Raw genomic sequence first — 25002 nt, 5'->3', positions numbered from 1 at the left:
AAGAGCAGCCTCTGAAGAGCTGTCAGGGACAGGTAAGTGTAAAGTTTCCCTCTCTCCTTTGATTGCATGGAGACTTTCCATGTAAGCACATCTGGAAGAGCTCTGCTGTGAAGACAGGCTGAGAGAGCTGGGAAGAGAAGGCTTCAGGAACAAATCATTATGGGCTTCCAGTACTCAGGAGGGAATTATAACAAAGAGATTTAGGGACTGTTTACAGGAGTAGATAGGGATAGACAGGACAAGAGTTTAGATTAAGTCTTGGGAAGAGGTTCATTACGTGGAGTGTGGTGAGGCACTAGAACAGTTGCCACAGAAGATGTGGATGTCCCATCCCTGGAAGTGCTCAAGACCAGGTTGGATGGGGCTTTGAGTAATCTGGTCTAGTGGAAGGCGTCCCTGCCTATGGTAAAGGGGTTGGAATGAGATGACTATTAAGGTTTCTTCCAATTCAAGCCATTCTATGATTCTAAATTTCTGTGATTTTAAACAAATTCCAGGCAGGGACAGTGTGTTGGGAGTTGTCCAGATCTAGTGCCCTGATTTGCTTGAGGCTGCTGCAGCTCCCTGACCCCTGGTCCAGCAGTGAGGTTGTGCTTGTATCCCAACAGGTACATACACATGGACATATGTACCCCATGGACTTGTGTGCACCTTGGTGTCCTTCCAGTCACAGCACCACTGACACAGGTGTCTCCAGGCCCAGTCCCACACCAGAGCCTCTCACTGAGATCCCCCAGAGACACTAGAGCCCCTCACATAGAAAAATAATCTGAAATGGGGTTTAGTGAGAGGCCAGGACAGTGCCTGTCAAATGCAGGTGCAACACAATGGTCCTGTGAGAAAAATGAGGAACTGTGCAGACCCCAGTTGGCACTCAGTAACAACTCTCATGAGACTTCATCCTCTGAGGAGGTCTTGGTTTCATTTGGGCATTCATTTTTGGTTTCCTTGGTTTCATTCTCTTGGGATTTGAGCCTTTGTCTGAAGACAAGTGCTTGAGAAGGAGAAGGTGGTGTTGTGCTAGCTGCCACACCATGGGAAAGCAGATGACTGAAACCTGTCCTTCCCTTGAGTGTGGGTTCAAGGGAGCTGTGCTGAAGGACACGCAGTAGGAAGTCAAAGCAGATGGTGAAATGGGAGATGACTTTGTAACCCATCACCATGGAAATTCCCAAGACGGGGGGACACCACTGCTTCTGTTTCCTCTTCCTGATGCTGTTTACAGTTTTTCACTCCTCAAATGCACAAAGAGCTCCCACAATTAGTGCTGGAGTCCAGGATTTTCTAGTCCTTCCACTGGCTGCCTTGGAAAGTAATTTATTTAAAGTGTCAAAAAAAAATATCCAGGAGCCCTCACAGACCCTCTGCTCAACTCAGTATCCTCTTGATCATATTAAAATATGGCCACAGACCCTTCACAGAAATCTGCAAGGCAGAAGAAACTCTCTGTGTAAGCCACAGCACAGGATTTCTTTACTTTCCTGTCTCAGCCACCAGATGCATCTGATTAATGTGTTTCCCGTGTTTGCATGTATCTGTTTAAACATGTCTATGATGCCGTCAGAAAATAAAAAGGAAAAGAAAAAATAAAAGAAACAAGAAGCTAACTACTTCTTATGGAAAAGAATAAGAAGTGAAGATATTGAATCAGGAACTATATTAATCATCCCAAAGAAACACAGGAACAAGAAAACTTTACAGGGTCATAAGACTAGTTTAGAAAGAGAGTTAGAGAAGTTAAGTACCATTTCACAAATCCCCAAATCCTTTGAGATGTAGCCAAGTCTTTGGAGAAGTATCCAACACACAAAATTCTTTTCCTACATGTATGAATCAAGATGGAGTAAGAATAACCAGTAATTAGGTCTCCTTAGACTATGAACCATGAAGTTGAATTTCTTTAGTCTACAACAGCTGAGGAATTCTTTTCCTAGTCATTTAAAATCCCAGCTTTTGCTTTTGAAGTGTCCTGTATCAGCTTCAATCAGTCACTCCAGACAAGCCATGTGACTCGCATTGGAATGTATAAGGCAATTTACTTTTCCCAGGAGTGGTGTAAGCTCTGCTGAACCTAGATGTAATTAGGGGGTGATACACTACAGTGAGTGCAGCATCTCATATGAAATAGATTCTTTTTCATGATATTTGGGAAAATAAGTGAAGAATTTCCCAGCATAATTAAAATAATGACATTTATTTGTATTTCTCCCTCTCACACTAACATTTACTCTTTCTCTTTTAAGGTTTACAAGGAGGGTCTTTACCTCCAATAAGGACAGAAACATCAAAACCATTCTGAAAGATGTTCAGCCTGTACTTGACAGCCTGCAGTGTTAGCAAACACACATCCCCTTCAGGCCAATTACTCTGATGCTTGCAGTTAGAAATATTTTCCTCAGTTTAGGAGTCTACACTGTACAAAATATTTAAACTCTTCTTAGCACTGTTAGGGATCTGGCCAATACAGTCAATGTAGTATGAAGAGCAATTCTTCTCATCTAGAAGTGTGTGTCATGCGGTCAGTTGAATCACTCTCTAGAATTCATTGTCCGAAATAGAAACTTGGATACCTAAATAACTTACAGATACCAACACAACAGAACACTAAAGCAGATTCCACCTCATTACTCATTTGCCTGTACTTCAGACTCCCACCCAGGGCTGGTTGCCATGGCACAGGAGCTACGGAGACCCGCATCCTTCCAGGGCAAATGGAGATCATTTGTGATTCCCTAGAGAATTTCAAATAACACAATTGTTCGGGCAGCTGAATCCCAAACCCCATGTCTAAACTTAATCACTGCTGTTTAAGACCACACTAGGGTCTTGGAGACTGGAGGCTGCTAAAATTTTTTTAAATACTTCATTATATTTACCAGGTTTTATCATGGCTCATCTCACTCTTCCTTCCATGAAATGGTGAACACAGGGTAAAAAATGGTTACTTTAATCTTCTTTTTCCATACTGATGAAAATTCCTGTTGTCTTCCATGGTGTCTTTTCTATCATCTCGCTCTGCCTGAATCAAAACAGACTATTGCAGCAGAGACCTTATCCATGCTGGCATGAGTAGAAATGTTACTATACAAATGGGTAACCTAGATTACACATTCCAGTAGCATGACCAAAATTATTAATATCGGTAAAAAAACATTGAATCATTTTAGCACTCACTTCTGCTAATATCATAAGATTGTTTTAGATAGAACTGTTGGATAACTGTTAGATGGCAGTCCTCCTGGAGTTATGCTGCTGGTTATTCCATTAAAAAGATTGGGTTTTTGTACTGTCATTTTTATCTTGATATTACATATTGCTACATAATATTATATAGTCTGTTTAAGATTAAATCATGTGTAGCATATGTAGCATGATTTGTTTATCATACAATTTATTACATTGCTCTTAAATCTTATTTCTCATTATTTCTCCAGTTTGTGAAAACCTTGTGCCATAAATAGTCTAAATTCATGATTCAAAAAAAAAATGTATGAAATGTAGCTCAACATTTTACCTGAAAAACATTTCCTTATTTGTTAAATATGCTATAAAATTACACAAACCAGAAGACTTGGACAAAATAAGGATAGTAATATTAGTTAAACACCTTGCGTCACTACCTGATGATGAAACTGCTATGCATCATTTTAACTAATCAGAGGATATTATACAGCATGAGTCAGGCTGTCACTGATTTACTATCAGCTATATAAACACAGCTGAGAAGTGTGCCCAGTAGCTCAAGAGTGAAACTGAGGCAGACAGCCTTAGATGAGGATGAAGACCTTTGCAATTCTCCTGTCGCTATATGTGGCCATCTCCGCTGCATTTCCTGTGGCTCCAGAAGCAGAAGATGAAGGAAAAACCCTACAGCTTGTAGAGGTAAGTATTTTTTAGTGCATATCTAAGGGAAACACCAGGTATTCTGAGAGATAATGATAATGGCAATTCACAGAATATGGGTGGAAACTAAAGATGTGCCATTTTGCAGAGATTTTAGGAGAAAGTTTTTCCTATCAGCCTAGAAAATGTGTGAAAATTATGTGGGACTTATTTACCCAGAAGTCACCTGAATATTATATACTTCATTTTTGGTGTTGCCAGTAAAGTAATAACAAAACTACTGAGGCGTGAGTTCTAGCAGGAACAGTCAAATTCAGTAGCAATTTACATTTCAGACTGTGCTTTGAAACTTGTGATATGACTGGTCTTAATAATATAAGGAAGAAACTTGAAACTTGTGATATGACTGGTCTTAATAATATAAGGAAGAAACTTGCTTGAAGCAAGCATGTTTTTCCGTGTTTTGGCTGAAGCGATCTCTTGCAAAATATTTTGGAAAAAAGGGAACTCACACAGACACAACATAATTTGTTGTAGACAAAATTCTCAAAATTCAGTAGGAAGGCCTGAGTTTCTAGTATCATAGAATTTATCTGTAGCTAAAAATAAAAGGCATGATTTACCAAGTCTGACTCTCTAGCCATATTCAGCTTCTATGGTGGGAGTCCCAGCTGTGGGGAGTCTCACTGCCAGCCTCAATTTCCTTGCATGAGACCAGTTATAAGCTTCCGTGTAAGATTTGTTGTTAGAATAATTTATCACAGTAAATATTGTAGAATTAGTTATTATTAGTAAATATTAGATTTTTCAAGATATTTCTTGATATAGTTCATCAGTGAAACAACAAATTCAGAAAACCATAAGAAAATTGTACTGAAGAAAGGAGGTTGTTGTTGGTCCTGGTAAACACAGGGCATGTCAATATGAGAACACTTTAAGATTACTTAGTAAATTTTAAGTGTGACAGAAGACAGTACTGATAAGTCACAATGCTCTTTTTTTTGTTTTTTTTTTAACTATGATTCAGAGTTATCTGCAGAATTTCTATGACCTTCAAAGGGATCACCATCCCCATTTAAGAAGTGGTGGTGAAAACCCCCTTGCTGCAAAGCTCAAGGAAATGCAGTCATTCTTTGGACTAGAAGTGACTGGAAAACCTGATCTTGACACATTGGAGGTGATGAAAAAACCCAGATGTGGTGTACCTGATGTGTACCGATACGCATTCACACCAGGGAATCCCAAATGGAAAAGAAATAATCTGACATACAGGTAATCTTTCCTAATCTGGTTCAAAAGGTATAAATCTAGCACACTGGGGTATAAATCTAGACTTTGGGGTGGGGCGGGTCTGAAGGAATCATATTATGCCATATATGGACATATGGGATGATTTAGTGATTTCTGGAAGAAGACGGATACTTTAGAAGGCAGTATCTAAAACAAAGCCTTTATTAATTTTCATTCATGAAAGATACATCTAAGATTTTTTATTTTTTATACCAGTAATAATGCTTATAATTTACTTCTATACAAGTAATTATATTTCAACTAAAATGCTGAAATTTCAACTATTTTCTAAACAATGTTATGTGTTGGGTTTTCTTTGAAGGATTTTGAATTACACCCCAAAGATGAGACGAGCTGATGTAGATGAAGCAATCAGAAAAGCTCTCAATGTCTGGAGCAACGTGACACCATTGACATTCCAAAAGGTTGAGGATAAAGTAGCAGATATAATGATCTCTTTTGCTTATAGAGGTAACAATGATAATGCATCATATTAAATACCAATCTGAAGTTATAGAAGTAATTTAGGATTTTAACTAATTTTTTGCCTCTTCATTTTAGACCACCGTGACAATTCTCCTTTTGATGGTCCCAATGGACAGCTCGCTCATGCATTCCAGCCTGGTGAAGGTCTTGGTGGAGATGTGCATATGGATGAGGAGGAAGCTTGGACAAAAGATGGAAGAGGTAAGTTTTGTAGCTTTATAGTTTTAACCTCATACGGTCTCACCTCACATGATGTTTACTATTTAATGAGCCTGGCTACAGGCAGAAAAGTGAGCAAAAGGGACAGAGCTTTTAATTTATAATTGCTTGCCCTTTCTTTGTTCTTGTTTTTTACTGCCACTTTTAGGCATGAACTTGCAGAAAATACGTTTTTTAGATCATAGTGGCATTTAAAACGTCATATAAATATTTATGTCATAACATTTTATAATGATTTTAAGGTCAGCACTTTAAAATATATTTTCATTCAGAGGAAAGCTAAAACTTGGATACAGGGAAATCTGTTGGTAAACTTCTGAAGGCAAATTCTTTCTTTTTCTTAAGCAAACACTGCAAAGTTTAGTGCTAACTAGGGTGTTCCAATTACCACCGAAACTGTAATCTCATTGTTTGTTTTTTAGTTCTTTTTTCTGTTGGTACACTGCCAACAATCCCTCATCATGGCATGATCCTTGATGTGAGCAGTTTATGTGGTAGCAGGGGAAACAACTCATGTTTAAGACAAAAGGACACTAGAGAAATGACAATGAGAACACAGTTAAGGCCAGACATTCTTATACATACTCATACAGGTCTTCTGTAACAATGTTTTTGTGTTTTTATGATGATAGAATTACTTATAGTCTCTGTTGTACCTCTAGTGTATATTATTTTTGCCATTTAGTCAGTTGTGATGAGTATTGAAACAGATTTTATGCTGTTTCATGTGGTTTTCATCCTACAGGCTACAATTTGTTCATTGTTCTTGCCCATGAGCTTGGCCATTCACTGGGTCTGTCTCATTCAAATGATCCTGGAGCACTGATGTATCCAACTTACTCCTACACCGATCCCAGAGAATTTCGTCTTCCTCAGGATGACATTGATGGAATTCAGGCCATCTATGGTAAGAAATAATATACTTATTTAATATTTCTACTTGGGAGGCTGGTAAATGGTAAAATGAAGATATTTAACATTCCACCAAAAGGAGAAGTTTATCAGCTTCTGAAAAATGGATAACAAAGGGGAGAAAATTCCTGGAAGCTAACTTCAGCTGAAGTCCAGTTCTGCAAAAATCTCATTTGGAAAATATGAACACAACTGGTTTTATCAACATTAGAATTCTGCATTTTAAGACAGACTCTTACTTTGAAATTATATCCTTTTTCTTTCTGTATAAAACATGTTTTCTGGGTCCTCAGAGAGCTTTTGAACACTCTCCTTATATTTCTCCACACTAAATGATAAATGTTCATCCTACAGGACAGTCTAACGCTGCTGTGCAGCCGACAGGACCCGTAACTCCAGAAGCTTGTGACCCAAATTTGACATTTGATTCTATTACTACCCTACGTGGAGAAATATTCTTCTTCAAGGGCAGGTAACAACGATAAGCATACACATTATTTCTTTAAAATATTCAGTAGTTTAAAAAAATCCATGAGGGAAAACTGTCCTTTAGGAATGTAATACAAAGAGAAGCACTAGAAGATCCTTCTCAGATCATTAATCTGAAGACCCCTATTTGGCAAGAGCAGACAAGGTGACAGGAGCTTATAGGTTGTTATCCAACTATTCTATCCCTGTGCACACCACTGTGACTGTGACACATTTATCTCTGGAATTGATCAAATAAACAGCAAACAAGAGCACTCATGTATCTGTTAGCAGTGTGTCCATGAGTCCCACACTTATCCTCAGTACAGGAGTAGGGACAGAAGTGAAAGCACTGCCAGGGAGAAGGATGTCTGAGCCTTATTGCCCCACAGAGAAGTAGAAGGTCTTATATTCAATTTGCTGAATTTTTTAGCACACAATTGAGATGCTAAAACTACCAATGCCCTTGCTCTGGATTTCTTTACTCTCAGTGGACAGGGGTATTCACATCTCCTCTCTGTTGTACTCAAGGAGCTATAATAATTATTTTGAATTTTTGATATGAGTGGAATTATTTTATGACTTAAATTTTGTTTAAAACAGATACATGCTGCGCAAGCATCCCGAAAGGACAGAGACAGAGCTCAATTTTATCTCACTGTTCTGGCCAAGGTTACCATCAGGAATTCAAGCTGCTTATGAAAATGCTGAGACAGATGAAATTACAATTTTCAAAGGTAATTTAATCAGAAGGTCTCCACTTTTTCTGACCTGTTCCTTCCTGCTTCTTATAAACTATGCAGTTACAGAAGTTAGTGTTTTTCAGGAAGTTGAAGAGATAATCTTGCAATTCTGAAAATAATTACCAGAGAATCATATTGCTGTAACAGATCTCCAGAGGTCATAATCTAGAAAAATTTCCCCTCTGTTATAGTTAATGCCCTGAAAAAATAAGTTATGAAAACAGCTACCCTTCTTAAGGTCTAGTTCTTTTCAGGTAACAGCACTTCATTTTGTGCAGAAGGATTTTTACTGAACTCATTTGACAAATATAGGCATTTTTATGTTACAGTTACTGATATGTTTATTAGTATTTGTTGTATTTTCGAAAAAAATGAAAAAAAATGTTGGTGGAAAATTGTACTGTGAGAGGAAAATTGTTCACTGAACTAATCAGTCTTTCTTTTTCAAGGCCTCAAATACCCTTTAAATATTTCAAATGAATTCATTATGCAATTGCTATAGTACATGACCTATCACCATATTCATTACCTATTACCATATGTTCATTGCATCTAAAATTACCAAAGCATTTTGATTAGACATGTGCTTTCCTTAATAGCTTAATTTGATGCACATTGCCTAGTTTTCAAAACATTACATGGCTCTATAATCAAATAGCATATTACAGGAATTTACCAATTTCTATATCCCAATCCAAGGTCGATGGTTTAACTCATCAACCTCCAGCCCTCCCCAGGTTGTTATCCCATAAAATACCTTATATTCATTTTTTTTTAATTCTGGGAAAAGCTCTATCCAACACACCTCATGATTCTAATGTTATATTCATAAAAAGAAAAGCCATTTCCATTGTCTTCATTATGTAGTCCCAGTGTAAGAATTAGAAATATTTTTTAAAGTAGCAAACTGAAAGGAAAAATACTGACATATAGACACATTGTTTTCCAGACATCTAAAACACAAGTAAATGCTTTTATAAATAGCAAAAAAACAAATGAAGCTTGCTCCTATTTTTCAGAGGATAAATATTGGGTGATCAGAGGATATGATGTTCTACCTGGCTATCCCAAACCAATCTATCACTTTGGGCTCCCAAAGACTGTCAAAAGAGTGAATGCAGCTTACAATGATGAAGCCACAGGGAAAACATACTTCTTTGTAGCTGACAGATACTGGAGGTATGATTTAATGTTCATTTACCAGAAGACAAGTTTTCATTTCCCTAGGGACTGATGTATCACTATACAGTTTGAGTGGATCAATATTTAAACCAGGCATATTCCAGAAATTTAAATGTGTGTCTTTGGAGTTAAAAAAAAAAAATAAATTAGGCATTTCCTAGAAAGTGTCACCTTTTCATCAGGATTTTTTTTCCCAAACATTAGATTCCTGTAGCAGGATTATAAGTACTTCTACCTGAACGAAAAGCTACCCAATAAAAAAAGAGTAAATTTCTAGTAGATTAGTCACTTTTGCTCCACAACACTGCTGCTTTTTTGTGCTATGTTGTGATAGCATCTGCTTTTAATTCATTTTTTTAAACAAAAAGAGTCATCAGTGCAAAGTGCTTTAATTTATGAAGTAATTTATGAAGTACTTCCTCTATGAAGTAATTATAGGTATTCTCCAATTTTAAAGTGGTTGTGTTTCTAATTGAAGCTCATGACAAATTTCAGAGAGCAATTTTGTTCAAGAATTCCATCAGTGACACTAATTCAACTGTGGTTCAGGACTGTGCTACTGTCTTCTCCGAAGTTGTATGTTTTGTTTTTATATTTGACTGGATATTTAGTGCCTTGCAATGGAAGTTCATTTTATGTGCAAGTGATGGCCAAGGCTCTGCTAGTCCAGAAATACATAAATAAATTTCTGAGCTGTGTTTCCAGCATCCCTGGGAACATTGTGACAAACTTTACCATAGGTAGAATTTTCAAATCTTAGAGAAATCTCCAAGAGAAACGTAATAAGAAGAATCAAAAGCTACTTAAGTTAATCTCAATGACACATCTTAGTAACAGTAGAGTTTCATGTTTCATGTAAGAATTTGCTTTTGACTTTCAAAATAATGTCTGCTTCCTCATAAATTGTAATGACATTTCTTCTTCTAAGATACGATGAAAAGAAAAAATCCATGGATCATGGGTATCCCAGGAAAATAGTCTCTGACTTTGGAAACATTGGCAGGGTTGATGCTGCTTTCCAGAAAGATGGTGAGTGAAACTTACCTTTAACCTGTGTTTATGTGAATATTTGGGCTTCTACTGATAGAATAATTTTTTTCAAAAAGCTGTTATAACATCAATGAAAAGGAAATGAAAAATATCTGGTATACATGGAGTGTCTATAATGGGGATTTTTTTTCAAATGAAATATAATTGGATTAAATTTTACTTCTAGGTTATGTGTATTTCTTCCATGGAACAACCCAGTTCCAGTTTGATCCTCGTGCCAAACGGATTGTTCGAAAAATGAAGAGCACCAGCTGGTTTAATTGTTAATTGCAGTGTTTTTCCATGTGCACACTGTATATTTTTATCTGCTGCATTTTTCAGCATTTCATGATTCTCAGGTCAGAACGGATTTCTGTTCAAATTCTATGTCAGTACACTCTTAATAATTATTTATTTTATGCCAAATAAATTTATATAATTTATCACAACTTCTCCTGTTATGGTCAAGTTTCCTAATAAATTATGTTTCTCATATAATTTTGTTCCTGATGTCATTTTTGCCCAGATGCTCAAGATCCAAGTCTAGCTTTCAAACACTAGAAAATGTATTCCAGCAGGAAATGTCAGGTTTTTTCACAAAGATAGAGAAAGGAGGACACACTTGTCTCTGAGCCCCCCCTCCTCACAAACCCTGGTGAAAATCTGGTTAATTAGTTGGGGCTCATTATCATCGGTGTAAGATCTACTTTCACTTTCTGTTCCTCTTTCCCCTACTTCCCCTCTTAGACTACTCTGCAGGGTCTTGACAACTGTGGGAAGAGGGCAGGGGGACAGAGGAGAAGGAATATTCTCATGGTTTTTGGGCTTAGGAACTGGTTTCAAGTCCAGAAATGCAGAAATCTAGATTAGAAAGGACCTCTGAGATAAGAAACAAGTCACTTGCTCTCAAAGGTAGCCACATCATATAATAAACAGATAAACTTCTTTAATCAAGGCTCTTTCTACTCTCTTACTACTCCAGTAGTTACTAAATCCCACGTCATTCCAGTAGGTTAGAGAATCAAGAAGTTTGCTTAAAAGATTAAAATTCTTGGCAAAAAATACCTCTGATACAAAGATTCATAAAAAGGACAGCTTGATTTCCAGCTTAACCACATTTTCTGCAAAAAGCCCTCAATTAAAATGGTATTTGAAGAGTTAATCACATTCTCTTCAGTCTTTATAGCCCAGCTGATATCATTGGAAGCATATGAACAGAACAAAATTTATTATATTTTTTATCTGTATAATTCAACAGGCTTCAGAGGATGGTTTAAAGTTAGGGTAATAAAAGTTACTATATTTTGAGGAAATAATGTGTAGTCTCATAAAAACATATCTGTTTCATTTTTTTCATTACCTATCTGTCTGTATTAGAAGGCTATTCCATTTTATCCTTCATAGTCACAGAACAGAGTTGGAAGTTCTTATTTTTATTAAATTCAGTATAGATCAGTCTCAATACTATTCAAAGATAAGAAATTGTATCATTGAAAAATAGTTTGATAATATACTTTATAAAACCTAAGAAAATATAAAAAATAATAAAAATAAATTGCAGCAAATCAAAAGCTTTAATTAAGAAGTTAATTTATGTGAATCCAGTTCTCACAAGGTGTTATAGGTACTAGTTCTTTAATATCAAACCTCATCAGCAATGGTATTGAATCATATTTTCTTGTGTAAGCCAGTGATACTGAATGACAATTAAATAAAAAATTGTTTTAGAAGTATATAAATCTAAATTGTGTTGTGTTCTGCTTTTTTAGCAGAAATGGTCTACAAATATAACACAAGATTTATGAGCAAAGATAATATTTCTTACTAGAACAATTTATGTTAAAAATAAAAACTGGGGGCATATTTTCCCTGCACACATGAAGCAAAAGCACAGCATCTCAAGGTGATGTTGAAAGAGCTTCTCAGATTTAGAGCAGAATGCTAGTCCCTCTCTAGAAGCAAATAGTGGTGAGTACTCATGGGGCAGTGAAAAAGTTAAATGAAAGATGAGGAGTAAGGAGGTGGTTATGTTTTAGAGGAAAGAGAGATAAAGGGTAATTTACAGACCATGGAAGATGAAGAAGTTAAAAGTAGGATGAAGTTTCCAATGCAATATCCAATGCAATATTTTTAGTCCGTGCCTTTTCACACCCTGTCCAAATTTTAGTTGCCAGACGTAGTTTTGAAATTCACTTTGTGAATTTCCCATGAGCCGGAAGACGAGAGCTCAACATGAAGTGATAGCTTTGTGAGAAATCTGCCCTGTGCTTATGCGAGAGCACATTTCCTCTGCCTGCGGGAGTGCAGCAATTGCTCCATCCCAGCCACACCATGATGAGGAGGGCACATCTGGAGCCAGCCGCTCTTGTCCTCCTTCAGGCACAAAGCAGGCTTTCCGGAATTAGGAAGTGGAGTGTTTTGTCCATAAAACTGTCTGTCATTTTCTTTTTCCCTTTTAATAAGTTTACCTCTATTTGCTAATTACTGTACTGTGTTAAAGTACTATACCCCTCCCCAGGGCCTTGCTACAGGTGTGGTGTGTAATTGTTGCCCATATCATGGGTAAGAGATTTTCTCAGCCAGGAATTCAATTCCTTAAATATGTTTAGTGCATTTGTGGTTCTGTAAGGTCTCCCAGTAACCCATGCAGGTATGCAACAGGACTTCTGGGAGCCCATCACTTCCCAAACGCCCACAGAGACTGTACTGTCCCTAGGGACCTGTGTTGGCATGGTTGAGTCCTGTCCTCACACTCTGCAGTCTGTTAAAAGTCCATCAAGGGTCAAAGACAGGACGTGGACCATTTGCCTTTGCCCCATGTTTTTCACTCAGGCTGAGTAACAATTCAATTTCATTGGCTCTGTGGAAGGACTGAGCATGAAGAGCAGTGACAAAACTTTTCTGCCTGAACAGGTCTCTAGTGCCATTAAGTTGCCTAAAGGTTTCCAGCTGCCTTCCAAATACCAGTCTAGAAGCTACAGGTCCCCTCTGGGTTCTGGATCCCAGCCACCAGTGTGGCTTTCTTTTTAGAGATCTGTCTTATGTTTTTAAATGGATATATTTGTTTGTCTCAAAGGTTTCAAAGCTAGAGGGAATAACCATGGTGCTACAGTCTGATTATGTTCATGCATATGTCACAAAAGACAAACACTGTTCAGGGCTTTGAATATGAAACATATTTTCCCATGGCACTACAATACATTTTTGAAAACTATGTTTCAGCTGATATGAATTAAATTTTATAGAAAAATCAAGAACTATGGGTAGATTTGGTATGAACTGGGAGAAGTGTTTTTCTTGCTTCCCACTGTGGCAATCAGATTCCCACAGCTGTCTGCCATGTTGCATTGAAGGACAGAGACAGTAAGAGCAGCTAGGTTAAGATCAGCTGCATCTAACTTTATGCATTTATTAATTAAGCTTTCTTCTACAGAAAACAGAGAAATACTTATCTCTGAGATAACCAACTAACTCAAAATTGGGTCATCTGACCTCTACATTGTCTTCATTCAATGTAGAGAAGTTGAAACCTTTAATTTAGACTACACTTTTAGTTTCAGCTAACATTAGTGTTTGCTCATAAGACATTTCAGTGACAAATGATGGACATCTACATCACAGAAAACACTACTGGAGTTTTGCAATATGGCCATCTATACAACTCAGCAGCCAGTTCCCACTGCCCAAGGGAGAGAGACCGGAAAAGGTTCACAAGTGATGTTTCACAAGCACATCTATAGCTGGCCTTGGGGTCTGGGAAAAGAAGAAGCTGTACAAGCAGCTTCTGGTTATGGTTTCCTAATGCCTATCTTTGACATTTATTGGAGTTGGTGGATTTTGAACTATCTCATGACTTCTTTTCTCCTCTTAGAAGACAGCAGCAATGTGTCCCCTGTTTTAACTGAGAAAGTTGACTGCTTATCACATCAGTAGTACTGATGATGTTACACGGAACATCCCAGGAACCAGAAATAGTGCTGCAGTATGGTCATGACCTTAACACTATATGTGTGTGAATGCTGAGCAGGGACTCAACGTTCCTAATTGTTCACAACATGGGTGTCTGTTAGGTAGCTGTCTAAATGTGATTATATCAACAAAAATCTAATCAATATGGTCAAATACATACAGAACTGAATGGGATCCATACAATGCAATGATAATAATCAAGAGAAGGGTTTCTTGGGGTTTTTTTAAAGTATCTCAGAAATGCCTTTAATAATAAGTTTAACAATGAGGATATTGAGATGAAAAAATTCACCATTAATGCCTCCAGCTGGAGAAAAATTGGCTGGAAGGGACGGCAAAAAAGCCAAAAACCAGAAGCATGGATATCCTGGAAAAGCCACAGTCCAACGTGAAGGCATTTCTTTCAACAGTTTTGTAAAAGTTGAGTACGTGGTGTGAGAGCTTCTCTGAGCTGATTAAGCTTAAACACCTTAACTCCCTTTGCTGCCAGTGGAAGGGGAAGGTTCTTGGGTGGAACAGGGTGAAATCTCATAATTTGTCACAGCTTGTGTAACTCTTCAAACTTCCCTTATTCCGAATTACTTAAGACAGGAAATAATCATATGTCCTGCGGCTAATGTGGTTAAACTGAAAAAACCCTTTAGTGATGAAATGGCAGATAGATAGATAGATAGATACAGACAGAGATAAAAAAATATTCACATTCTTTAGGTTCAATTTATAAGGTAAAATCGATCTCATTTATGTATATTTTGGATTCCACTAGAATAATTTAAAAGAAACACCCGGTTTAAAAAATTGCCAGAAAGAGGTGGGTATGGAATTGGCATTTTCATCCACTTTCCGAAACATTCTGTCTCACTTTATGAATCAATTTGAAAAGAAAATATTCTGCTTACAGTAACTTCTCTGAAAGTTTGTTTTGTTTTGTTTTGTTTTGTCTTTATGGGATTCATACCTCACACACAATTCCCATTTTCTAGACTGAGAATGTAGAGTACCCCTATATTTGGTGGTCCCACTTCACACAGGTGTGTTGGGACAACTTACAATGTTTAAAATTTGTCCAGCACTTAATCTGGCATGAAATTGTGCAGGTTTGTCAAAGTCAGTATAAAATAACCGAAATTGAGCTCCAGTTTTGAAAGGATAGCCAAGCTGCTTGGACAGATTCAAATCCCAACTGATTTCAGAAGACTGTGAAGTCGGATGGGTTCAATTAAGTTTTATTGTGTTAGTCTGCACAGTGTTATAACTTGTGTGGAGGGAATCAGAGCATGATGAGCTCTGAGTCAGTCTACAGATGACTCTCCAAAGCACCCCATAACCATACGAACTGGGACATGAGAAAGGAGGCACATGGAGCAGAAAGCAGACAGCTCTCCTACCAGGACAGGGATGAGAGTAAAAATGAAGGCTCTTTCACTTTGGCTTGTGACATGCACAGCTGTTTCTAGCAGTCTTCCCTTCTACCCAGAGAAAGATAATGAAGATGCAAAGCTTGTACAGGTAATTGCATTGCCCATATCTGGGATCAATTGAGCCCTTTATTTTTAGACCTATTCTGTGTGTTCCAGTTGCACAACAGCTTGCTGCATTTCTGAGACAATATTATTGCATAGAACTCTGTTGCTTGAGCTTTATTAGAGTAGGATAAATCTGTACAAACTGGAAATGTCAAGTTAATAAGAGTCAGGACAATGTTGTCTGTTTCTGTTTAGCTATGATCCTCATGAAAATATCTGTTGTGCTCCAAAATCACAGGAAGGTTTTGCCAGCAACCTACACAAACAACATCAGTCCTGAGGTACTTATTTGTTCAAGAAACAGATCAAAATGTAAAACATGTCGCTTTTTTTCACTAGAACTACTTGAATAAATTCTATGCTGTTGACCCAGATCCAAATCAGCTTGGATGGAAAATAAATGCTGACTCTGCAGCTGAAAAACTTCAGAAAATGCAACAATTTTTTGGTTTGAAAGTGACTGGAAAACTGGATAATGAGACATTGGAAATGATGAAGAAACCCAGGTGTGGAGTTCCGGATGTGGGTCTCTATGGCTTCACCCTGCCTGGATGGAAAAAAAACAAACTGACATACAGGTAGTATAATTACTTTTGAGTTTGAACTTTAGATTTGTGAGCATCCACATTTGTTCTATTTAAATATAACTTCTATAGTAATTGTTTCCTGTTGGGAATACAAAAATGTTTCTCTCTCCACAGCTGTTAGCTATGCATGTTCCTGAGAGAAATTTCTGAAAATCAAGCTGGGTATTTTACAATTACTGGTTGACCCATAGTATTTTGCCTGTCATGTATCACTCCTGACAAATATTCTGTAAGCCAAACAGAAACATCAATTGCACCCTGTACAAGCCTCATTATCTTTAACGTTTGCTGAGATAACAGTGTCAGAAACCTGAGGAGGTAACTTTCTTCATGCTCAATTGGCAACCTCCTGGCTAAGGCACATTTTAAGAAAAAACTGATAATGTGTACACAACTATTATTATGAGAAAGACATATTGGACAGTTATCCCATACTCAAACACAGTCAGTTTTCACATATCAAAACAAAACCACCCAGCCCAAGATGAATCTTGGGAACTATTTGTTTACAGGTTACATTGTTTCTTATATTTTCTGTTAATCTTCTTAACTATATTAGGGATTTTCTTTTTTATGCAAATACTAAATATTATGCTTGAATTCTCATAACTGTAGAATTGTGAACTACACACCAGATATGAGCAAGGAGGATGTGGATAAAGCACTTGAGAAGGCGTTTAAAGTGTGGAGTGCTGTCACCCCGCTGATTTTTGCTCGCATTCATAAGGGAATAGCAGATATAATGATTGCTTTTGGGTCCAAAGGTAAAATGAATACTGCACTCAATGATAAAATTAATTAATATATTTTCCAATAGTCATAACCTAAGCTTAGTGTTGTGTCAACTTCATGTTATTTAGTTCATGGACATTGCCCTCGCTATTTTGATGGCCCCCTTGGAGTTCTCGCTCATGCCTTTCCACCTGGCAATGGTTTAGGCGGTGATGTGCACTTTGACGAGGATGAAGACTGGACCACAGGCTCAGCTGGTAGGTTCAAAAAAGGTTTATGAAGTGTTATTCATGCAGATGAATAAATTTCATTCTGATTTTATTTAAGTGAGGGAAGAGACAGATGAAGCACTGCACTAACTATAAGAACAGTTTGAGGATATTGCCGGCTGTCCTCCAACAGGGATACTTACAGTGACACAGACATAAACATCTTGATCTACTCTAGTCCTTAATTAGCCCTGATAAAAATACCAACAGGACAACCCTTTTCAGGTAGAGATGCCATAGACACAGCCACTCTTACCTGTGGGCTGGTGGTGACCCAGAGTTTCACAAGCCTTGATAAAAGTTTTTTCTTTTCCCCTCCTGGTGCACACCAGGCCTGATGCTACCATGGCCTGTGCTTTGCAGAAGCCCTCAGAGGACATCCCCACCACCTAAAAATCAATACAGCTACCAGGGATAATGAAGAGTCTTCACTAAAAATTCCAGGGTAGGTTCAACAATAGGCAGCAGAGAGGGGAACACTGAGTGCCCAGCCTCAATCTGTCTGGGAGTGTCTGCTCCGCTCAGCCTCCGGGCTGGCCGTACAGCACACACTGCCTCTGACAGGTCTGTCAGCACACAGGCACATTGCCCTCTGCTACTTTAGACTCTTTTCTCATCCATTTTTTGAAATGGAAAGCTGCAACAAGAGAACTGAGGTCAGGAAGAGCAAGGAGCTAATGAACAGAAAAGTGCTGTAAAACCGCTGGACAAGGAGGAGACTGTGGGTTTATTGTGGTGGAACAAAAAGAGAGGGATGAGTGCCGGACATGTCACATGATTAAATGTGATGTTTTCCCCATACTGGGACTCAATGGGTCAACCACAGTTTTTCTGCTGTTCCTCAGCAGCACAGCTCCAGCAGCCAGACATTGCAGAACTTGTAGTGCTTGGAAGACTCGTGAGAGGGGAGGACTGACTGGAAATATGTGTGGAAAAAATGAGGCTTTATTATGTTTGGATTTTTGAGAAATGAATGTCTTGGCTTCAGCAAGCCTTTCTTGGGCAATCGATGACCAGTCCTCTCCTCTGCCACAGACTTGTGATCTTCATTAAATCTGTTGACATTTCTGGATTTTGGTCTGCAGGACAGATGATCATTCTTCCCTAATTCAGAAGGGCGTGTTACTTGGAGGGACGCTTGTTGAAGAAATTCCATTTTTATTTCTTTCTTGTGTTAACATATTTCACTGGGAATAAGTATGCAGAAGCATAATATTTTTTAAATTTATTTAGTTTCATAAATCTCTAAAGAAACCATATGTTTTAAAGTCCCAATGGTAGAAAGGTAAAGTGTTCTGCTAACTTTTTATTTTTCCTTGTCTATTCATGATCTCACCTTTCATTCTCAGGTTTGTAGGAGGGAGAGTGAGACACAGAGTGACACTTGGATACCTGCAGTGAGCACAGAGTGTGTCCTCCTGCCTTGCCCTGGAGAGCTCTTAGTTTGATCTGACTCACTAACTAATCTGTTCTACCTCAGCCAGGAAACCCTGCCAGGACATTCCAAAGAGCTGCACCCACACTCACCCCCAGATATCTACTCATGACACACACACACTTTCAGTAGCTAACAGAAAGCAAGAGAGTCAAAAGTCTCTCCCTTCTAGTGAGGGAAGACAACAATCTTGTCCTATACAAAAATATGTTCACCTAGATGCATTCCCTAGTGAACATCAATATATTGCATGAAAACTGCTGCTGAGCAATAGCTTGATGCTATGATCATATCAGCCATTTACTGAGTAAAATTTGACTGATCTCTTCTCTCTATCTATTTCATAAGGGTTCAACTTGTTCCTTGTTGCTGCTCATGAGTTTGGCCATGCCCTGGGTCTCTCCCATTCTAATGATCAGAGGGCTCTCATGTTCCCCAATTATGCCTACATCAGCCCCAGTGAATTTCCCCTCTCTCCAGATGATATAAGTGGCATTCAGTCCATTTATGGTGAGTAAAATCCATGGCTTTAAAATAAAGGTAAGCAGAGGAGAAATAATCTCTTTCACAAAGTTTCACCATAAGCTTAATCATATTTGCATAATATTAAAAAAAAAAAAAAAAGGTGTGGAAACCTGCATATTTCTACAATTTGGTGTAATCTTTCCAAAATTTCTCCCTCAGGATCACCACCAAATGCCCCAGATAAAAGGCCAACCACCCCTACCTCACCTAAAATCTGTGGCTCCCAGATATCTTTTGATGCTGTAACTACACTCCGACAAGAAGTCATTTTTCTAAAGGGCAGGTAAATGCTGATATGACATTTGTCTGCATGGGGTTTAATTTTTCTTGATTTATACAAAGACTGGATACTTTTGTGGTTTACATGTTTACAGGATTTACAACGAGACAAATGGATTTCAATTCATGGAAATAAAAGTTTTAGCAGATATTAGTTGTATTAATATTTTACAGGATCCCCTGAAAAAAAATGCTTCATTTTTTTCCAGAAAACACCTCAATCCCAATGAGACCTTGCTCCCAAATGTATAGATGGTTACACTGAGTAGTGACTTGACTTAATGCTGCAAATGCTGCAAATATTTCCAGACAATCACATAAAGGTTTGGTTTGGAAGGTACCTTGAAGATCATCTGGTTCTAAGCAGGGACACTGCCCACTAGTCCAGGTTGTTCAGACCCCCATCCAACCTGGCCTTGAACATTTAATTAAGTGTTCAATTAATTTTACTAATCTAAGTAACTAACAAACTAGGAAATAAGTATGTTTGGCCATACAGTTGAGCCAATCTCTTCTCCAATCTCTTCTGCAAGCCCAAATTCATCTGGGGAATTCATCTGCTGAAGATGTTACAGTAAGTCTTACCTGGGCTCCTATAAACTTCTTACTATACAGTACAGGGACAACTTGAAATATTCAGCTGCTTATAACTGATCATTTATCAGTGAGTATCAATGAAGTGCCAGAATGAAGATAGAATAAAAAAACCACAAACACTTCCCAGTGCAGGGAGTTATTTCCTTTCTGACACATCAAATCAGGTAGCTCCACTGACAAGAAAGAGCTTGTAAGTCACAATGTTGCTCACATTCTTTTGCACTCAGAAGTTTCTGTGGTTTGTTATGTACTACAAACCTGTTCATATTTAAATCAGGCACTTATGGAGGGTATATCCTGATAACTCAGAAGCTGAACATGAATTAATTTCTGCCTTCTGGCCAAATCTGCCTCCTGGTATTGAAGCTGCGTATGAGAACACAAAAGATCAGATCCTACTTTTCAAAGGTGAAGTATGAGATTTTCTCTAATTTTTTTTCTTAATTTAATTATGTGGGCAGAAGGGACGTGTGCATAAAATATATTTTTCAAATAGGTAAAATAAAAACCCAGAATATTTCATCTATTTTTCCTACAACTTACAATGAAGGAGTGCATTTTATAATTTACTGTCTGAAAATGACTGGCAAAACTAAATATTTTAATTTATCTTAACAGGCAACAAATTCTGGGTTATCAGTGGATATCAGGTGTTGCTCGGTTATCCAAAGAATATCAACACACTGGGCTTCCCTAAAGGTGTCAAGAAAGTTGATGCAGCTGTTTGTAATAAAAATACAAGGAAGACAGACTTTTTCATAGGTGACAAGTACTGGAGGTAAGAAGAATTGACAAATATTTTCCTATTAATAACTCCAATATAATCTGAATAAAAATTAAAGTGAACATGTGATAAAAGAGAAAGTAGACCTTTTAGGTAACTGTAGGTTCCCTCTAAATCCTACTCCTAAACTGGCATGAGTGAGTCTTGATACCCAAAGAGCAGGCAGGGGAAGAAAGAAGTCAGCTTAGGGAAGCTGAAAGATTCCTTCTGTGTGCAAGGACAGTGGCTGCAAAGATCTTCCTCAACAACCAGGGCAAGCGTGGTTCACACAGACTTTATTGTGACTAACTGTGGGGTTCCTCAGTGATACATACAGTGTCATCTGGATTTTGAGATTCCTGTGGTTTCCTGTTTTTTGGTTTTGATTAATTTGGGTAGAGTATTTACAATATCTTGCATTGTTATTTTACTGCCTTGGTCACAAGACAACAGCATGCAAGTAAACCACAACACGCATTTCTTACCTAGTAACTCATTCTCCCAGCCTCATATGCCTGTGAAAAATATTTCTTGTATCCAAGGAGAAGTGAAACAAAGGCTTTGTTTGCTTGGTTTGTTTTGTTTTGGTTTTTTTTTCCCCTGAGAGGGTTCCTCAAATGTGGAAGAACATTTCAGGTTCTCCTTTCAAGTCCCCTTAATTTAGCCCAATCTCATAAAAATTGTCCTTGCTCACATAGGAAGAACTTGATGTATTAGAAATAAGCCAGCTTCCTTGCCTCCATCTAAATCTGTCCAGATAGTAGAGGACTACATAGAATATCTTATCAAAGTCTGAGAGGAGGAGTCAAAATTCATGCTATAAATATGCGTTATAGCAGGAATGAATCTGTCCAGTTTCCGTGCACTGTTTGTCACAGTGTTATCGTCAGAGGATGGAAATCTCATCCCTGAAGTCAAAAATGTGGGTCTTCCTTCAGTTTTTCTCACTTAGAGATGCTTCTAATGGATACTTCTGATGCTTCTTTGGAGCTGCTTACCTTTATCAGCAAACAAGAAACAACCTCATGGAAAACACAATGGCCAGCATCTTGCAGCCATTTGTGCAAGTAAATAACACAATTTTTCTTGCAACCCCAGTGAAACCAACTAAATTGCAGATGGGTGGGCATATTTTTAAGGCTGCTAAACTCTGTGCAGAATTGAAGTCTAAACTCTGGAAAATTGTACGTCTCCTTTCATATAATTTAGGTTTGATGAAAACAGCCAGTCCATGGAGAAGGGTTATCCTAGACTGACAGCCGATGAATTTCCAGGAATTGGTCAGAGGGTTGATGCTGTTTTTCAACAGAAAGGTAAATGAAATGAACTTTCAAGTAAAATCAGTTTACTTCTAAAGATCTTAAGTTCTGAAATTATGATGATCATTATCGCTGCAACCTGCAAAAGACAGAAATTATGATCTCTTGTGTGTACAAAGGGGATTTGTCAGAATGAAGCTGTTCCTTGTATCCATAACAGAATGTTTTACTTTTTCATTTCCAGGATTATTCTACTTCTTTCATGGACCGAAACAGTGGGAGTTTGACCCTATTGCTAAAAAAGTTATCAGAGAAATGAAGAGTAATGGCTGGTTTCACTGCTAGCATCATTAAACATTCTTTCATTCAGCAAAAGACAATAACTACCATTCCAGAGATCTCAGAAATTGTTTGTATGCACACTGCTCTACACAATAGGCAACAGGACTAGTTTTCAAAAATACTTTTCATGTATTTTGATAAATTAACATGTCAGCTCAAATTTTATTTTCAAAGACTAGAACAAAATTGCATTTTTCCCATAAATGAAAATTATAGAAAATAATTTATTACTTTATTCTCCAGATGGTTTGGGGAATTTTTTTTAATATTACGGCAATAAAGAGTTTTAGGTTGATGGCATCTGTTTTCTGCTTCATCTGTTGAAGGCATTCTACATTTCTGAGGTGTGAAAGGCTGCAAGTTAACATTCTATTATCCCTCCAGCATACAATGTTTATACTTTGCCTCTTTTCTCTCCAAAGAGCAAGCTTCTTTTCTCTCCATCTGCAAGATACAAGCTTTCATTAGTCACTTGCTTTTCTGCATTCTGCAGAAGATGCATTTTCCTGCATCTTGTCCTGATCTTGTTTGGCTGTTGCAGCCTTGTCCCTTTCACATCACAACAGTACTTTGACACCAAAATCACCCTGAAGTCCCAATGTCTAAATAAATTATCTCACCTGATAATCACCCTCATCAGTCTTTATAGCATAACAATTAACATTTCATCAGTGTCCACTTTGTCTGAAGCTGTGAATTACATCCTTCACACATCAGCCCTGCCCGGTTCAAGAATAGATTCAACTACCATGTCATGGAGCACAACCTTTGCTCTGCTGATACAAACCATGTGCTTTACATACATCTGACATTTACAGCCTGTTGCCATGCAAACTCTTTACAAAATCAGACAAAATCTGTAGAGCCACAGTTATATCCTCTCCAGGTATTTCTTTTGCATTTACTTCTGGAAACAGGCCCAGAACACACTGTGAAATTGTTGGCCATACTGAGCGCATGGCTGGGCATATCTGAGAATCTGGTCCCAGTAGTGGTTTGTCCTTCTGTTCTCCAGATCTCACACATTAGTCTGTTTTATACACCTCTCCCATACTTTACTAAATTGTTTCTTTTTGCTGTGTATTTTTATAACAATGCAACGACCCCAGCATGAGCCTTGCCCACGTGACTTGCTGTAAACAGCAGCAGTACCACCATGTTGCTGCTATTGCTGTGAGAAACCCACTGGCTTTGTTCCCACCAGGAAATCAAAGTAAAGGATCGAATGTGATGTTTCACTAATCTATCTACAAGTCTAATCATAGCAAACACCATCACCATTTAGATACCTAAGAAAATATAAGCTTAAAGTGGGGTGGTATAATAGACATTTAAAGGAGATTCATCTGACTGCTTTAGTTTTCTCTCTGGGTATATGAGTTAGGGAAGATCCCTGTACTGAAAAAAGAGGAAGAAATTTTCCACAACATTGCTCATCATCTCATCTCATCTCATCTCATCTCATCTCATCTCATCTCATCTCATCTCATCTCATCTCATCTCAATCTCGTCTCATCTCACTCAAAGACTATGCTGTGGCAAACCAGTGTCTTCAGCCTCCAGAGAAAGGAGCATGGCTGTCAGCTAGTCATGTCTTTGAAGGAAAAGGCTACGCAACTAGCTTAGAGTAGCTGCCTTTCAGACAGATATGGCTGGGTGGAATTAATAGTATCTTTGATGGGTATCTCTTATCAAAGTTTTTATTCAGAATGGGACATCCCACATTTCTCCTCTATGATGCGTGCTTTTTTGAAAAGTTACAACAGCAGCTTTTTTATCACCACAAGCCAGTGATAAAGTTGTCTGAAGGCACCTGCTTGCACTTGTGATACCCCAGACAGAAAGAGCAGAACATGCTGGAGGTAGGTGGAACAGAGATGATTCCTTAGCTATTTCTGTCTTTTCAGGCTCCTTAAATTCTTCTCCAGCATTCAATTAAATTGATGGCTGTGTAGTAGAAAGTGCAGTTTAACAGCACAGTCACAGAAGCTGGCAAGTTACACCCAGGTGTTTATACTCAGAGACAAGATTACTCTTTAACACTCAGTCTGCTCAGTGTGTAATATGATTGTAATTTTAACTTTAAGAAATGTTTAATCATTGAGTCATAGAGGAGATTATTCAGTTCTTTGCAATACATAGGCAAGTTCCACTGTCTTCAGATATATAAACAAACATATTACCCTGCACTCCTTCTTTTCTAAGGTGAAACATTGTTTCATAATTTATAAAACTCCCTGGTCTTAACCCAAATTAATCTTTAACAGTGCAATATAGTTAATGAAGTTTTCTGACTGGCAGCTCTGGCATTCTGTTAAACCAGTGAGGGGTTCATGTTCACAGATCACCTGTGAAAATAAATAAAGCAACCAGTATTGCTTTTGCTTTACTAGCAAAGAAGGCCTAAAAAGTCATTCCCATCACAGAAAGACTTGACTTCTGCTTAGGGGTAACAGCTTGGTCACTCAATTTTCCCTCTCTGATTGTCATTTCACTGGAGGAGTAGGAACCAGAATAGGAGTGTCAGAACAGAAGAGTCCTAACTGG

At 37.9% G+C, this 25002-nt stretch overlaps 2 protein-coding genes across 2 annotated transcripts; both read left to right on the top strand.

The window, feature by feature from the left end:
- Positions 1–3754: 3754 nt before the first annotated feature.
- On the top strand, positions 3755–10569 carry LOC119700962 (interstitial collagenase-like). Its single transcript, XM_038136770.1, has 10 exons — positions 3755–3882; positions 4871–5115; positions 5456–5604; positions 5695–5820; positions 6584–6745; positions 7105–7222; positions 7822–7955; positions 8981–9140; positions 10072–10172; positions 10360–10569. The coding sequence occupies exons 1-10, from the start codon at positions 3772–3774 to the stop codon at positions 10458–10460; spliced, it is 1407 nt and encodes a 468-aa protein (XP_037992698.1). The 5' UTR covers positions 3755–3771; the 3' UTR covers positions 10461–10569.
- Positions 10570–15499: 4930 nt separating this feature from the next.
- Positions 15500–22892, top strand: LOC119701076 (matrix metalloproteinase-27-like). Its single transcript, XM_038137098.1, has 10 exons — positions 15500–15650; positions 16007–16245; positions 16870–17018; positions 17115–17243; positions 19039–19200; positions 19375–19498; positions 20369–20499; positions 20710–20869; positions 22064–22167; positions 22358–22892. Exons 1-10 carry the CDS (start codon positions 15501–15503, stop codon positions 22456–22458), a joined length of 1449 nt encoding a protein of 482 aa, XP_037993026.1. The 5' UTR covers position 15500; the 3' UTR covers positions 22459–22892.
- Positions 22893–25002: the final 2110 nt, after the last annotated feature.

Source organism: Motacilla alba, chromosome 1 (assembly GCF_015832195.1).
Source record: "Motacilla alba alba isolate MOTALB_02 chromosome 1, Motacilla_alba_V1.0_pri, whole genome shotgun sequence".
Lineage (NCBI taxonomy): Eukaryota > Metazoa > Chordata > Aves > Passeriformes > Motacillidae > Motacilla > Motacilla alba.
Note: the sequence above shows the minus strand (reverse complement) of the source record. Positions and strands in the feature narration are given on the sequence as shown.